General features: G+C 43.9%; 3 protein-coding genes across 3 annotated transcripts in view; all 3 read left to right on the forward strand.

Moving 5' to 3' along the window:
* Positions 1-2,157, forward strand: part of LOC308076406 (myosin-13-like) — a gene marked incomplete at its 3' end in the record, with an annotated part of 3,768 nt that extends 1,611 nt beyond the window's left edge. Inside the window, exons 4-9 of the mRNA XM_080416640.1 lie at positions 92-334; positions 677-853; positions 934-1,079; positions 1,221-1,311; positions 1,407-1,796; positions 2,014-2,157. Of these exons, the coding sequence (XP_080272766.1) occupies positions 92-334; positions 677-853; positions 934-1,079; positions 1,221-1,311; positions 1,407-1,796; positions 2,014-2,157 (1,191 nt within the window). The remainder of the gene's footprint in view (positions 1-91; positions 335-676; positions 854-933; positions 1,080-1,220; positions 1,312-1,406; positions 1,797-2,013) is intronic.
* The window catches only part of pcdh18b (protocadherin 18b), a 413,724-nt gene that overhangs the window by 51,015 nt on the left and 346,199 nt on the right, over positions 1-16,510 (forward strand). The gene's annotated exons all lie outside the window — the stretch shown is intronic.
* Positions 2,267-13,966, forward strand: LOC308076407 (uncharacterized protein; the record flags this gene model as incomplete). Its single annotated transcript, XM_080416641.1, has 13 exons — positions 2,267-2,278; positions 2,564-2,760; positions 3,168-3,351; positions 3,532-3,697; positions 3,849-3,973; positions 4,120-4,428; positions 4,776-4,979; positions 5,064-5,189; positions 12,311-12,481; positions 12,565-12,669; positions 12,771-12,866; positions 13,472-13,600; positions 13,699-13,966. 13 exons carry the CDS (start codon positions 2,267-2,269, stop codon positions 13,717-13,719), a joined length of 1,845 nt encoding a protein of 614 aa, XP_080272767.1. The 3' UTR covers positions 13,720-13,966.

The raw sequence follows: 16,510 nt of genomic DNA on the forward strand, positions 1-16,510 counted from the left end.
CAGGATGCAGCTGCAAAACAAATCTCATATATCTCACCCAGAACAAATGCTGTAACAAGTTCCCTCACTTATCTTTTTCATTGACAACCAGGGAGATGAAGCATTGAATGATGCTGAGGAGAGATGTGAGGGTCTTATTAAAAGTAAGATCCAGTTGGAGGCAAAGGTCAAAGAGACGACGGAGCGACTGGAGGACGAGGAGGAGATCAACGCGGAACTGACCGCCAAGAAGAGGAAGCTGGAAGACGAATGCTCTGAACTCAAGAAGGACATTGATGACCTGGAGCTCACCTTGGCCAAAGTGGAGAAGGAGAAACATGCCACTGAAAACAAGGTTCGTGATCATAAACTCTCTGGGGTTAGTAGTCGTCGTTGTCGGGGAGAAACCTCCTATCTCCATATTTTGAACTTCATACTACAGCGTCACACAAAAGCATCAAAAGTAGCGGATCTATACAAGCTTGTCGATCTGCTACTTTTGCAATATTTGGATGTGAATCTTTAAAAGTAACTGTTTTGTACATAATGAGGTTTCCACCCGACAGAGACTGAGTGTAATAATGATCTATTCCATGAAAACAAGTTCTGTTCTTCTTAATTAGTGAAGAACCTGAATGAGGAGATGGCCTCTCAGGATGAAGGACTTATTAACACTGTCTATGTTGGGTTCATTTAGGTGAAGAACCTGACTGAGGAGATGGCCACTCAGGATGAAGGACTTGCTAAACTGACCAAGGAGAAGAAAGCCCTCCAAGAGGCACATCAGCAGACCCTGGATGACCTGCAGGCAGAGGAAGACAAAGTCAACACTCTGACCAAGGCCAAGACCAAGCTGGAACAGCAAGTCGACGATGTGAGTTCATAGATGTGAACACAGACTTAATGTTTATTGTTGTTAATGAATAATAAGAACAATAATACTATTATGTGTAGTTGGAGGGTTCTCTAGAGCAAGAGAAGAAGCTCCGCATGGACCTGGAGAGAGCCAAGAGAAAGCTTGAGGGTGATCTGAAACTGACCCAGGAATCTATCATGGACCTGGAGAATGACAAGCAGCAGTCTGATGAGAAAATAAAGAAGTAATGTGGACCAGAATATGAATAATTAATTCATAATTTGCCTAATAATAATAATAATAATGAATAAACAATATTAAATGCCATGGATACAAGTCTATACATGCAGATTGACACTAAAATATGATGTACTGTGCTCCACAGGAAGGACTTTGAAACAAGCCAACTTCTGAGTAAGATTGAGGATGAACAATCTTTGGGGGCCCAGCTGCAGAAGAAGATCAAAGAACTACAGGTATTTATTTGTCCCTGTCTGTAAAATCCTTAATAATAAGTACTTGTAGTGTAGAAGGATTTTAATATGTTAATCTAAAATCATATATTTGAAAGGCTCGTATTGAAGAACTGGAGGAAGAGATCGAGGCAGAGCGTGCTGCTCGTGCCAAGGTTGAGAAGCAGAGAGCTGACCTCTCCAGGGAACTTGAAGAGATCAGTGAGAGGCTGGAGGAGGCTGGTGGAGCCACCGCCTCTCAGATCGAGATGAACAAGAAGCGTGAGGCTGAGTTCCAGAAGCTGCGTCGTGACCTTGAAGAGTCCACCCTGCAGCATGAGGCCACCGCCTCTGGCCTCCGTAAGAAACAGGCCGACAGCGTGGCTGAACTGGGTGAACAGATCGATAACCTCCAGAGAGTCAAGCAGAAACTGGAGAAGGAGAAGAGCGAATACAAGATGGAGATCGACGACCTGTCCAGCAACATGGAAGCTGTCGCTAAGGCAAAGGTAATACAAAATACTTGGTTCAATGAACCAAAACCTCCAGAAATTAGGGAATACATTGATTGATTGAATGATTGACTGATTTTCTTTATTAAAGTGTAATATGGACTTACTTTTCCATTTCATGTAACAAACAATGAATCGACATGAAAATTCTGAAACAATGATCATACAGGTAGGTTACTTCATAGATTGAATATGTCCCAATGTTAATTAACAGGGAAATCTTGAGAAGATGTGCCGCACCCTTGAGGACCAACTTGGTGAAATCAAGGCCAAGAGTGATGAGAATGTTCGCCATATAAATGATGTTTCAGCTCAGAGAGCAAGACTGTTGACAGAAAACGGTAAATGTTCACCGTAAAGTCTACTTTGCCTACATGGTTTGTCGTACCTCAGCAAATTTCCTAATTAGAGATAGTGCTTTTATCGGCAATTATCCCAGGAATTTAAGGGATACGTATTCAACAAAGATGTATGTGAACGTGTTAAAAATGTTTCAAACAAATATTACAATTTCTAACCTTTTTTTTTTGTATATTATACTGATGATAGGTTCTTAGTTTACCTACAGTATGATCCTAGATGACCATTTCTATGCCTTTGATGTATTGAGTCACTCTGGATTGGAGTGTCTGCTAAATGCCTAAATTGTAATTGTAAGGAACAGCTTTTTTTTTTGTAAGATTTTTTTTACAAATAGTCCTAATGTGTATCTTTTTGTCATTTTAACCAGCTGACATTATTTTAGCATTGTTTTCTTTTGACAGGCAAAGAATGCCCTTGCTCATGGTGTGCAATCAGCTCGCCATGACTGTGACCTTCTGAGGGAGCAGTTTGAGGAGGAACAGGAGGCCAAGGCTGAACTGCAGCGTGGAATGTCCAAGGCCAACGCTGAGGTGTGTCAGTGGAGGAGCAAGTATGAGACTGATGCTGTCCAACGCACTGAGGAGCTGGAGGAAGCTAAGTAAGTGATTGTTTTACACCAGTGGTTCTAAAAACCTTTTTGTGACAAGGACCCACAGATTGATATTTGGCTGCGGACCCCCCTTTTTGTGCTACGGACCCCCCAGCAGAAAAGATGATTCTACATTTTTCAAACACTTTCAAGATTTTTCAATAATGATCAAAATAGCAGGAATTCACACGTTGTGAGCTTGAATATCTGCTATTTTTCAACAGCCAACGTATAAATAGATAAAGTGGTTAAAATGATTGAGATGTTGTATTAATACATTTTGCTGTGGACCCCCTGGAACACCCATCCTCCCAAGTACCCCTGGGGGGAACCAATGTTTTACACTATCAGGCACCACTCACTATACAAAATACTGCCCACAATATAATTTGATTCCATTCAAAACCGACCAACAGGAAGAAGCTCGCTCAGCGTCTTCAGGAAGCTGAGGAGCAAATCGAGGCTGTGAATTCCAAGTGCGCCTCTCTGGAGAAAACCAAACAGAGACTCCAGGGTGAAGTGGAAGACCTCATGATTGATGTGGAGAGGGCCAATGGTTTGGCTGCCAACCTTGACAAGAAACAGAGGAACTTTGATAAGGTGCTTTGACATTCATCATTTTAAAACTAAATATTCCTCCTTAAAGTGGGGTAAATGAGATGTCATTACAAATGGTGTGCAGGTCCTTAAAGTGGAGGTAAATGACACATGTCATTACAAATGGTGTGCAGGTCCTTAAAGTGGAGGTAAATGACACATTTCATTACAAATGGTGTGCAGGTCTTGGCAGACTGGAAGCAGAAATATGAAGAGGGACAGGCAGAGCTGGAAGGAGCTCAGAAAGAGGCTCGATCTCTCAGCACTGAGATGTTTAAGATGAAGAATTCCTATGAGGAGTCTCTGGACCACCTGGAGACCATGAAGCGTGAGAACAAGAACCTGCAACGTGAGTTTTTTTCTCTACACATTTATTTTTAATAACAGTAATAAATTCATTACATTTTCAAGATCAATAAGTGGATTAGGCTACACCAACTTAATTCAAATGCAATTGCTGATTGAAAAGTTCCCAAATGACTATTTTCAATCAACTGCAGAGGAGATCTCAGACCTGACTGAACAGATCGGTGAGACTGGAAAGAGCATCCATGAGCTGGAGAAGTCCAAGAAACAGACGGAGACAGAGAAGTCAGAGATCCAGACAGCCCTGGAGGAAGCCGAGGTAAAAACCTTTAGGTTCTAGATGAAGAATGCAATTGTCTATATCTTGGATTTCTGTCAATACAATGTATTCAAACAATGTAGCAGTTTATTATCAATGTTATATTAAAAGGTCCTACAACCTTTTGATCCTGTTTTACATTTTAGGGTACTCTGGAGCACGAGGAGTCCAAGATTCTTCGTGTCCAGCTGGAGCTCAACCAGATCAAGGGTGAGGTGGACAGGAAGCTGGCAGAGAAGGACGAAGAGATGGAGGGGATCAAGAGGAACAGCCAGAGGGTGATTGACTCCATGCAGAACAATCTGGACTCTGAGGTCAGGAGCAGGAACGATGCCATGAGGATCAAGAAGAAGATGGAGGGAGACCTGAACGAGATGGAGGTTCAGCTGAGTCACTCCAACCGCCAGGCTGCTGAAGCCCAGAAGCAGCTGAGGAACGTCCAGGGACAGCTTAAGGTGCAAATCATAGTAGTTAGACAAATATAAAAACGATGGAGCTGCTCTGAACAATGAATGGTCACATTCTGACGTTTCTCTTAACTCTTTCACTGCCAGACTTATTTCAGACTGTGTCGTCCCAGTGCCAGGAAAAAGGTGCATTTTTCCTCTGTTTGTTTTTTAACATTGAAGTGAATGGAGCAGCAATTTTTTGGATAGCGTTATCTCCTAGTTCCTTTGAGATTTTTTTCATATTTTCGTCATTCCGTCATTGGCCATGATAGCCATAGAGCCATCGGACGGGAATTCCCGTTTTTGGCAGTTAAAGAGTTAACATGACCACCTCAAATGTGATTTATCTTTAGGATGCCCAACTGCACCTTGACGATGCTGTCAGAAACCAAGAAGATCTGAAAGAGCAAGCTGCCATGGTGGAGCGTAGGAACGGCCTCATGGTCTTGGAGATCGAGGAGCTGAGAGTGGCTCTGGAACAGACAGAGAGAGGCCGCAAATTGGCTGAACAAGAACTGGTGGATGCTAGTGAACGTGCTGGCCTGTTGAATTCTCAGGTAAGTCAATGGAAAACTGTAAACATAAATATTTAACATACAAGTCACGCGTACTTACATTGTTAAACTGGATCTTTATTTTAGAACACAAGCCTTTTGGGCACCAAGAAGAAACTTGAGAGTGACCTGATCCAGGACCAAGGTGAAGTGGATGACAGTGTTTCAGAAGCAAGGAATGCTGATGAGAAGGCCAAGAAAGCCATCACTGATGTAAGTTAGGATGTCCGCCCCTTGTCCAATATACCAGGACAATTAGACATCCTTATAGCATGCTTAATAATAACATACAATACAGCGACAAAAAGTGGGGTCGCGGGTAGGTGCCGTTGGGGTCGTGCATTGGCAAACAAAAACAGAAGAAATATGTTTTGGTCAAGAAACGGTTAATAAAAAGCAGAGGAAAAAAGTGAGGTAGTCGCAACTCGCAACCAACGTGAAGAAGACGGCCACTACACTCATTCATACACACACACATGAGCGTCAATCCCGGGGGGGACGGGGGGGTTTTGTCCCCCCCTAGCTTCAAATTGGACCCCCCCAAGTCAGATTGGACCCCCCCCCAAGTAATTTAGGATAATTCAAAAATACTTTTTTAATTTAAGTTAATAGAATCCGAACCCGCTTTTGAAATCATGACATGCACTAATAAACACTAATTTATCCCCCCCCCCCCCGTGTAAATCCCAAAATGGTTTGGTCCAACGCACCGCATTCTTCCTCACTGCACGGTGAAAACACTCGCCCCAAAACACACTTTTGGGACGATGCGTTCTTGTATTGTAAACAGTGACACCGGCCACACAGCAACATCCAACATGTGGTTTTTCACCGGTTTGTTTACAAGTAGAATTTGGGGAAAGAGCTCAACAACATAACGAGACACGAGAGGATACAAGAGCTATCTGTGCTAGCTGCAAAGTGTGCAGATTTAAGCAAGTATTTTAAAACAGTGAAAGCTACCGAGGAAAAAGAAACAGAGAGTGATAGACCCCCGCCACGACTCAAACTAATGGGAGTTTATCATCAAATCCAAGGATTCGTAGTGTATAATTATAAACAAACAACCTCCTGGTGCTTCCAAGTTGGGGGGTAGTTTGACCAAAACCAAAGGTATTGAAGAGGAGGATATGGAGAATGTTACGGTCATCAGAGATCAAAGGATTTAGCAGCTGCCATTCTGATAATGTTAGGAGAATGGACTGACCAAAACCGAAGTGAAGAGGAGGACACGGAGAATGTCGGTCATCAGTGATCAAAGGATTTTTTTGGGATAATGTTAGGAGCAATGCAATGGACCTGGACCAGCCCAGGCAACAGTGACACTACGACCAGGTAGGGTCCAGTGTTTCCAAATGGACTGCAGTATGCACAGAACCCTATCCATCAGATCCAAAGTACCATGTATTATGCAAGTACTGTGTACTAAGTTAATATAAAGCAAACTTCATGTTCTGAAGAAAACTCACAAGCCTCTGTGCCAAACCTATTCGTTATACTTTAGTTTACAGTAGCTATTGATAATCGTAGATGGTTGATGCTCAATTCCTGTTTATTTTACCCAGCCAGTGGTGGGTAAAATACATTTTATGTTACTCCTACTTGGCAGTTGGCTGTGCCTCGGCCTGTGTTTTGCCTTGAGGTGATCAGGGCTACTCATCCCCAAGTCATTTAGAATAATAAAAAATGAATGTTAAAATAGTATTTTTTATATTAAATCAGTAAAATTCGGCAAAATAACATAACCCTAACCTAACCCTAAAACCGAAATAAAGTAACCAAAATCCAAGAAAGAAACCCCCCAAATCCGCCATATAACCAACATTTTGGTTATTTCGGCGGCCGTGCGTGAAGCGCACGAGGGACCCCCCCCAGCCTGACAGATTGACGCCCCTGTTACGTTATTATCCTAGTCTAATAATAACGAGGCAGAGAGAGAGGTTCTGTTCAGTTTACTTCACATCAAGCCGGCATATGATCACATGACATGTACGTTGTATATGAAGCGTTCTCATTGGCTCTCACACGACACTGGTGTTAACCCCTTACACAACATCTCCCCCTTTTAGGTAAGAAACATTCCTGTTATTTTAGCAATGAACAATCAACAAAATACCTCTTATTTTTTTCAACAATAAACATCAACTTGCAAATCTTCTGAACCAGTAACTTGGCATCAATAATACACATGCAATTACTTTAAACCCAAATGCAATTTCAACTGTTCTTTGTACTTTTACAATGCATCAACATTTCTTCTTTTCCTTTCTTTTTCCTTTTCTTTTTTTTTTTTTAATCACAGCGTTGTATCTTTATAAGTCCAGTCTCTTGGGTGGACGGGAGTGTCTCCCTGAGCTTGTGACATAGTGTGGTGTGGCGTGTGGGTCACCTGCAGTGTTGGCAGCACTACCAGAGTCTGTGACCACTGGAGTGTGTGTGTGTGTGTCAGATGGTGGCTGATGAGTTGCACGCAGGTGCGTACTGGTTCTTCTCAACAGTCCATTCTCTGTTCTGACGAGGTATGACCTTGGGGCTGCTGTCGGTTGTATGACTGTCCCGTGGGTGTTTTCTGTGGTGATCCACACACTCTGACCTGGGCGCAGTTCTGGCTGAGTGTGCGCTCTGTGGCGGTTGTTGTAGAGTTGCTCTTGTTTCCTCTTCGCTTGCATCTCCATGCTGCGGAACTGTTTGATGTTGGGCCATTTTGGAGACAAGGCTTTGGTTACCTGAGGTAGAGTGGTCCGTAGTTGTCTCCCCATGAGGAGCTGTGCTGGAGAATAGCCATTCTCCAGAGGGGTGGCTCTATAACTGAGCAGAGCTTTAGCACAATCCCCTCCTTCCTTCCACAAGCCCTTGACTGTGGCCACGGCCCGCTCCGCTTCTCCATTTGCTTGGGGGTACCGTGGGCTGCTTGTGATGTGAGTGAATCCGTACTCACTGGCAAAGTCTGTGAAGAGAGCACATGCATACTGTGGCCCATTATCAGACATAAGAAATTCCGGAACCCCGTGCCTGCAAAATATGTTCTTTAGAGCTGCTATGACTGTGTTGGCTGTTGCAACATTGAGGTGGGCAACTTCAATGTAACGGGAGAAATAATCAACTGCTACAAGGTAGGTCTTCTTGTCCCAGATGAATAAGTCTGTCCCTACACGTTGCCATGGTCTCTCAGGTACAGGTGTTGTCAGCAGGGGCTCTCTCTGTGTTGTTCTATGTTGGGTGCATAAGAGACATCTTGCAACTTTCTGGCAAATGTCAGCTGAAAGTCCTGGCCACCAGACCGATTGACGGGCCCTGGCACGGCACTTGACTATGCCTTGGTGGCCCTGATGGAGGACGTTGAGCATTTCTTCCCTCAATGAGCTGGGGATGACGATCCTTTGTCCTTTCAGGAGAAGATCTCCAGCCATGGACAGATTTTGTCTCTCCTTCCAGTAAGGTCCCATTTCAGGTGACAGGTGGACTTTTTCAGGCCACTCTGTACGACAGTAGCGGATTAGTGAACTGCAGATGCGGTCTTCTTTCTGCTTCTCTGCAAGCTGCTGCAGTCTAGCTTCAGTAGCAGGAAGAGACTGTATGATTGCATCCACAAAAATCTGGACATCTGCTTCTAGCTCTTTCTCTGCTTGAGTGGCTGTGTGCTCCACTGGTGCTCGTGATAATGTGTCTGCAGTAATGAGCTGCTTTCCAGGCACATGTACAATGTCATAAGTGAATTTCAACAGTCTCAAGCGGAATCTCAGGACTCGAGGAGGGAGCGCGTCCAGCGCCTTAGTACTTAGTAATGGCAGCAGAGGTTTGTGATCCGTTTCGAGGGTGAACCTCATGCCAAGCAGGTACGACTGCAGGCGCTCACATGACCAGGTTACTGCTAGTGCTTCCTTCTCAATCTGAGCGTAATGTTTCTCTGCATCAGACAAACCTCTGGAGATGAATACAACTGGTTTCCAGTCACCGCTCTCTGGCTGTTTCTGGACCATAACGGCTCCAAGACCGAAGGACGACGCGTCGGCTGACACGCGTGTCTCTGCACTGGGTGAGTATACAGCAAGGACTTTGGCTGAGCTGAGTTCTGTCTTCAGCTTCTGAAAAGCCTCCCGCTGCGGTGCTCCCCAACACCATTCTGTCTTCTCAGACAGAAGATCTTTCAGAGGTCGTGTGAATGATGAGAGGTGAGGGAGGAACTTGCCCAGGTAATTAGCCATGCCCATCACTCGTCTGATGTCAGCAACACAGGTTGGTTCTGGCATTTCCAGTATGGCTTTTACCTTGCTTGGGTCCGGGTTGACTCCCTCTGTGGTGATACGATGTCCGAGGAACATTATTTTGCTCCTGGCAAACTCACATTTTTCCTTATTTAGAGTTAGCCCTTCATGTCTCAGTCTCTTGAGAACTTGGTGCAGTCTGCCATCATGTTCAGCCTGATCCTGGCCAAACACCAATATGTCATCGGCGTGGCATACTGTTCCTTCACAGCCCTCCAGCATCTGTGTCATCCGTCGCTGGAAGTGTTCTGGGGCTGAGGAGATCCCAAACGGCAGCCTGTTGAAACAATAGCGACCGAATGGGGTTATGAAAGTGGTTAGAAGAGCACTGTCTTCAGTCAAGGGAATTTGCCAAAACCCTGACGTGGCATCCAATTTGGTGAATACTTTTGCTCCTGTGAGCATGGCTAGTGTGTGGTCCACAGCTGGCAGGATATGTCTCTCTCGCTTGACCCACTTATTAAGGGGCGTCAAATCCACACACAGCCTCAGTTTGTCCTTTAATTTCCCTTTTGGTACAACCACTAGGCCTGCACACCATGGAGTGGGTTCAGTGACCTTCGATATCACACCCATCGCTTCCATGCGATCCAATTCTGTCCTCACTTTATCCCGCAGTGGCAGGGGAACTCGACGTGGTGCAGACAGAGCATGTGGTGTGGCCCCTGGTTCCAGTTCAATTTTATATGGGTCTTTCAGCTTTCCCAGCCCTTTGAACACCATGGGGTATTTCTTCATGACATCTTCACCCACGTGAACTGTGTGCACTCTTTTCACTAGTGTCAAGGCCTCAATGGCTGGAAGCCCCAGCAGTGGTGTCATCAGCTTGGCCACCACGTAGATATCCTGTTCTGTTGTCTTATTCCTTATCTCCAGTCTTCCTTTGAAGTGTCCCTGCACATCCAGGCGCTGCCTGCCTGGACCATACAGGGGTATTTTTGGTGGCTGTAATGCCCCATGCTTCTTTTTGGAGTATTGGTGGCCCGGAATAGCTGTAACTCCAGCTCCAGTGTCTATTTTAAATTCAATTGTCTCACCATTCAGTTCCAGAGCTTCTCTCCACTCATGTTCAACATTGTCCATGTCAATTATCACCTCTCCTAGAAAGGCAATTTCTTCTCCATCGTCTGAATAGTCCTCTGTGATGTCATCGATGCCACCGGCTGACCGGCATTTGCGGGCATAATGTCCTTTTCGTTTACATTTGCGACATTCTGCCTCTTTTGCAGGGCAATCCTTCCAGGGGTGCTTTGTAGCATGTCCACAACGTCCACATCCCGTGTCATTGTATGTATTTTCAGGCTTGGCTTGTGAGCTGTATTTTTGTCCTTTTGGGCCTCTCTGTGTCCAACGCCTTGCATTTATTGCATCCAGGTTGTCTGACTGTCTGTCATTTAAGCTGCCACGCAGCATTGGCTGCTGCTTTTTTATTTCCTCACTGTGGCGCACTTTAGCAACAGTTTTCTGTAATGTCAGTTCAGAGTCCATCTGTAATGACTCAGACAGTTTTGCATCTCTGAGACCAACGACAATCCTGTCTCTAATGAGTTCTTCTCTGAGATGTCCAAAATTACAGTGCTCAGCTAGGCTATGGACAGCAGTAATAAATACCTCAGCACTTTCTCCAGGCTCCTGGTTGCGCCTGTTGAAACGTGCACGCTCAAAAATAATATTCTTCTTGCTCACACAGTGTTTCTCAAAAGCCTTTTTCACATCTTCATAAGACTTTCTCTGATTATCATCCAAGGGCAGGACATTCAGTATGTCTTCAGCTTCATCCCCTAGTGTGTACATCAATGTGTTCACTTGATACTCTTGTGACTGTTTATCCAGGCTTGAAGCTATTCTGAAGCGTTCAAAACGCCTTATCCACTTTGGCCATTCATTTGCATCATTGAATTCAAACTTGCCTGGTGGAGTCAGTTGCACACTGCTTACTGGAGTTGCAGCAGCTACTGCTACTGGTGCTGCTGGCGCCGCCTGGCCGTCTCCGTCCATTTTCTCTCCTTTTTTTTTTTTTTCAAAACTTTTTTTTTTTTTTTTTTTTCAAACTTTCTTTTTTTCACTTTAACTTTTATGTTACATTATCACAACCTCCCGGTCGTTGTTTTCGTTCGTTTCCCGACGTGTCTTTCGTCGTGTTTTGTTATGGCTTTCCTCTGTGGACACTGTTAGCTTCCTTAGCTCCAGTTAGCCCATAACGTTAGCTGTTGTTGCCACTCGCTCCGTCCGTTCCTCTTGCAGACTTGCGGCAGCGTTCCACTTCTCACTCGGAGGCGGAAGACTCCAGACACTTTCCTTAATGTCTACTTTATTCTGACACCATGTTACGTTATTATCCTAGTCTAATAATAACGAGGCAGAGAGAGAGGTTCTGTTCAGTTTACTTCACATCAAGCCGGCATATGATCACATGACATGTACGTTGTATATGAAGCGTTCTCATTGGCTCTCACACGACACTGGTGTTAACCCCTTACACAACAGCCCCTACACATACACACACACACACACACGCACACGCACGCACACACACACGCACACACACACACACACACACACACACACACACGTCTTGTTCAAACATCCATGATGAAGATCATAGCGAGAAAAGGAACATCACTATTTACAGTCTTTACATCAGAAATATGTGTTCAGGGAGACACAGTACATTATGAACCCGGCATTCTGAGGCGCTAGCTTCAGGCAGACGGTTCAGAATGCTACAGTGCAGACTGAACTGGTACAATAATCTAATCTATTCATTCCATCCTCCATCAAGATATTTAATACCAACAGCAAGTAGTTGTACTACTGAATTTGACGAGTACTAAGATGATGTGATTTTATTACTTATACCTGGTTTGTTTCCTTCTGGTCTTATGACAGTATCTGTTTATTACCTTGAGCTATTTTCTCACATGTGAATGCTATGGTGTGGTTAAGTATAATCTATGTACCATGTTTGTATATTGTGATTTTCTAGGCAAGTGTGTGGTGTGATGCAGCATTATCATTGTTTTCCTTGTGGGACAACATATTTTAAATTTTACAAAAATGACTTTCCAGGCTGCTATGATGGCCGAGGAGCTGAAGAAGGAACAGGACACTAGTTCTCACCTGGAGAGGATGAAGAAGAACCTGGAGGTCACAGTCAAGGACCTGCAGCATCGTCTGGATGAGGCGGAGAACCTGGCTATGAAGGGAGGCAAGAAGCAGCTCCAGAAACTGGAGTCTAGGGTAAGATGTAGTTTACTTCACCACGGGTTATGGTCAATGAAATGAGAAGAAATCATTTGATAATGTATAATTCAATTGTGAAGGTGCGTGAACTGGAGGGAGAGGTCGACTCTGCACAGAGAGGTGGAGCAGATGCTATTAAAGGTGTCCGCAAGTACGAGAGGAGAGTGAAGGAGCTGACATACCAGGTACTGTAAATCATGTTCACTTTAATGACCATCATGCCATTGACAAAATGAATAGATTGCATGAACGTACGACTAATGTTATAAATTCACTCTCACTTCAGACTGAAGAGGACAAGAAGAATCTTGGCAGGCTTCAGGATCTGGTAGACAAGCTGCAGATGAAGGTGAAGGGCTACAAGAGGCAGGCTGAGGAAGCGGTAAGACATATATACTTAGTGATGCAATTTGTGTTGTGGTTGCCATGGGCTTAGTGTTGTTGTCATAGTGTAACTAAGGAATAATAGGAATCAGTTACGTAAAAATAATGCTGGTATTATGCCAATGTGACCAACTGCAGAGCATTTTTCAGTGCCCATCTTGCTGCTTTCTACGAGCAGTACACATAATCTCTAGCTTGCCTTTCTTCTGCAGTATGGCATGCGCACCGCAGAACTGCACTGCACTGTACACAAGGGTGTTGTGGAAGCTCTGTCCTGTTACTGTAACATGGGTGCTGAAAGAAAAGCAATGCACACATGCTGTGTTTCAGGCATAATGGTAAAAGTACATTTCCAAAATGGACTACAGAAAGCAATAGATTTAGTTTCCTATGAGCTGGAATTTGGCTCCGGGTGCCGAACAAGAACACAGCCATGATTTCCATTCCAATGAGAACCTGTCGAGGCTCATTCATGAACAGTGCACTCATGAACATGTATTATTCACAACCACACATTCCTGAAATTCTATAGTCTATGTTGGACTGTACTTAAGATGCTCTTTTCAAACATTGAGGCTGTGAATCATCTCTATCATATTGTAGGAGGAAGCTGCCAACACTCACCTGTCCAAGTGCAGAAAGGTTCAGCATGAGCTGGAGGAGGCTGAAGAGCGTGCTGACATCGCTGAAGGCCAGGTCAACAAGATGAGAGCTAAAAGTCGTGACTCCAAGGTAATACATGTGCAATATGAACTGAAGGTTCATCATCTTCAACTAAGATTTAACTAAAGATTCATGTTGTACTAAAACATTTTTTCCTATTGTTACAGGGAAAAGAAGCTGCTGTATAAGTTCTCCAATTCAAGTCACCGTACAAAGTCATAAAATATGACCCATTGTATTCAAAAAGTCATAAGATATGACCCATTGTATTCAAAAAGTCATAAAATATTGACCCATTGTATTCAAAAAGTCATAAAATATGACCCATTGTATTCAAAAAGTCATAAAATATTGACCCATTGTATTCAAAAAGTCATAAAATATTACCCATTGTATTCAAAAAGTCATAAAATATGACCCATTGTATTCAATAAAGGTGGCAACAAAATGTTGTTTTTTCTTGTAGTCATTACTTTGTCTTGTCAATACCTTTTATTGTGAGGTTTAAATTCTGGGTCCAACTCACATGTCCACTATACCATTATGTAAACCCATTGCAAATATACGTATAGTTTACCTAAACAGAGGGTGACAATACAAATACATTCACTTTACACACACACACACACACACACTCATTTCTTAAAATGAGTGTTACAAAAACTAATAGAATACGCACGTCACTTGGTTGAGGTGCTGGGTTGGAAAGTAACAAGAAGAAAAATAATAAACGTGCACACTGATCTGCTCCAACGTAATTTACAACGGTTCGAGCCCAGGCTCTTCATTGGGTCAAACTCGAGATGTGTGTACCTCACCCTCTTAAATAGACACCCACAGGTCACGTTATCAATCAGTGGGTGCAACAACACAACAGGGTAATCAGGTCAAAAAATCTAATAGATAGTGTTCAACATTTACATATCCACAAAACAACAGTGGAAAAACAGAAATGGACAGCATGATTAATACAATCTATAGAAAAAAAATATTTCAATATATTCAGGTCATTTTATCTTGAGCAAAACAAATTATAAATGGTTACATTATAAAAAGTGGTTGATTGGAAGGTCCTCGTTCATTCCTTTAGGGACATAGATCCCCTAGCGGACATGAAGTGCATTGCAACTGGGCTCTTTTGATCTTGGTTTAGAATGCTGCTTCTATGTTAAGAAATGCGCCCTGTTGGTCTTACCAATATATCTTAGACCGCCTGGGCATTTTAGCAGGTATATAAAATGTTTGGTTGTGCATGTTATAGTGCCCTTGACATCGCAATATTTCCTTGTGAGTGGGTGTGTAAATGTGTGGCTCTTTGTGGTAAAATTGCACTGTGTGCAATGGTCGCGTTTGTAATTGCCCCCGGGGATTTGAGTCAAAAAAAGAGGATTCTGGCATTTTAGGGATGAGATCTTATTTTAACAACCATTTGTCTTATATTAGGAGGACGTTTGTAGACAACTCTCGGCATGCCTTTGAAAGTTGTGCCAATTTTGGCACTGCTGAGGATGTACCAATATTTTTTAATGGTGCGTTCAAACTCCTTACTGAGGGCTGAATATTGTACAATGCATAAAGGACCGTTCCTTGGGAAGGCGTCCCGTTTGGACTGTAGGGATGCAACAAAGGCAAGGTGGTACAAGCCAAAACTTACATTTATCACAGTGAAATAGATTGTAACATACAACTAGAAACAACATTTCTAAGAAATGTTAAGTGTTCCTGCAGCTCGCTAAGTCTGTGCGACCTTTTGTTCGGGAGGTAGGGTCAAATAGATGATTATAGTGGGGGAAAAATGCAATTGGACCCACTTCCGGTGGTGGGGTTGACTTCTGGTCTTTATCAATGGATTCCTCGTACCCATAAACGTAGGCAGAGTTTTGGGTCTCTACGACCACTACTTGGTAAAAGAAGTGAACAGATCCACTTCCGGGTTGCACCATTGTACTCCACACCCCTCACAGAGTGTGTGGGTGAAGTTTCAAGGCAATCAGACAAACCGGAAATAGGACGTGAAAAAACACAAATGGTCGTTAGTGATGTAATTGGAAGTCTGTGGGACCACCCACCAAGTTTGAGACCTGTAGCATGCCGGGAACTGGCGTTATGGCTGTTTAAAGCCTAGCCAATAGGAAGACAGAAGGGACGAGGCTTAAGCAATTACAGCCCATCCCTATCCCTAAGTCCACAAACCAAGTGTGTAGACGGTAGCATGCTGCAAACTGGAGTTATGTCTTTTAAAAGCTCAGCCAATAGGAAAACAGAATTACAGCTCGTCTCTATTGGTGGTCTAAGTTCAAAACCCGTTTTGTTTCATGACTATAGAGATACTGTGTACCGATTTGCCTGACGTTTGGACAAAACCTGTAGGAGTATTGTCCAAAAATATGTTTGGCAAAAAGCGGCCTCCTGGTGGCGCTATAACAGGCCCATGTGAACAATTTGGGGCAGAGGTTCTGAATTGTCATCCAGGTCTTGTGTGTGCACAGTTTTGCTGCGATCAAGCCAACGGTGCGGGAGATAAGCTGTTCACAGACGGACCGACACACACACACGGACACACACGGACGGACACACACGGACGGATAGACGGATGGACGGGGTGCAAAACATACTCTCTCGCCATACCTTTCGGCCTGGCGGAGGCAATAAGGCGGTAAAAAAACAACGTTCCGGCCTTTACAGCCTTAGCCAGGAACTTGGCGAAGGCCGTGAAGGCCGAAATGTTTTTTTTCCTACTGAGCATTAAAATGGTGTTCGGACCTTCTCTTACTTTACAGTTTATTGTCTTCGCCAGGTCGAAAGGCATGGCGAGAGAGTGTGTTTTGCACCCCGTCCGCCCGTGTGTGTGTGTCTGTCCTTGTGTCCGTCCGTGTGTGTGTCCGTCCGTCTGTGAACAGCTAATCTCCCGCACCGTTGGCTTGATTGCAGCGAAACTGCGCACACAAATATGGGGTCATCACTACCATCTGGGGGGAA

The sequence above is a fragment of the Gymnoscopelus braueri genome (genome assembly GCF_963280865.1).
Source record: "Gymnoscopelus braueri genome assembly, chromosome: 20".
Lineage (NCBI taxonomy): Eukaryota > Metazoa > Chordata > Actinopteri > Myctophiformes > Myctophidae > Gymnoscopelus > Gymnoscopelus braueri.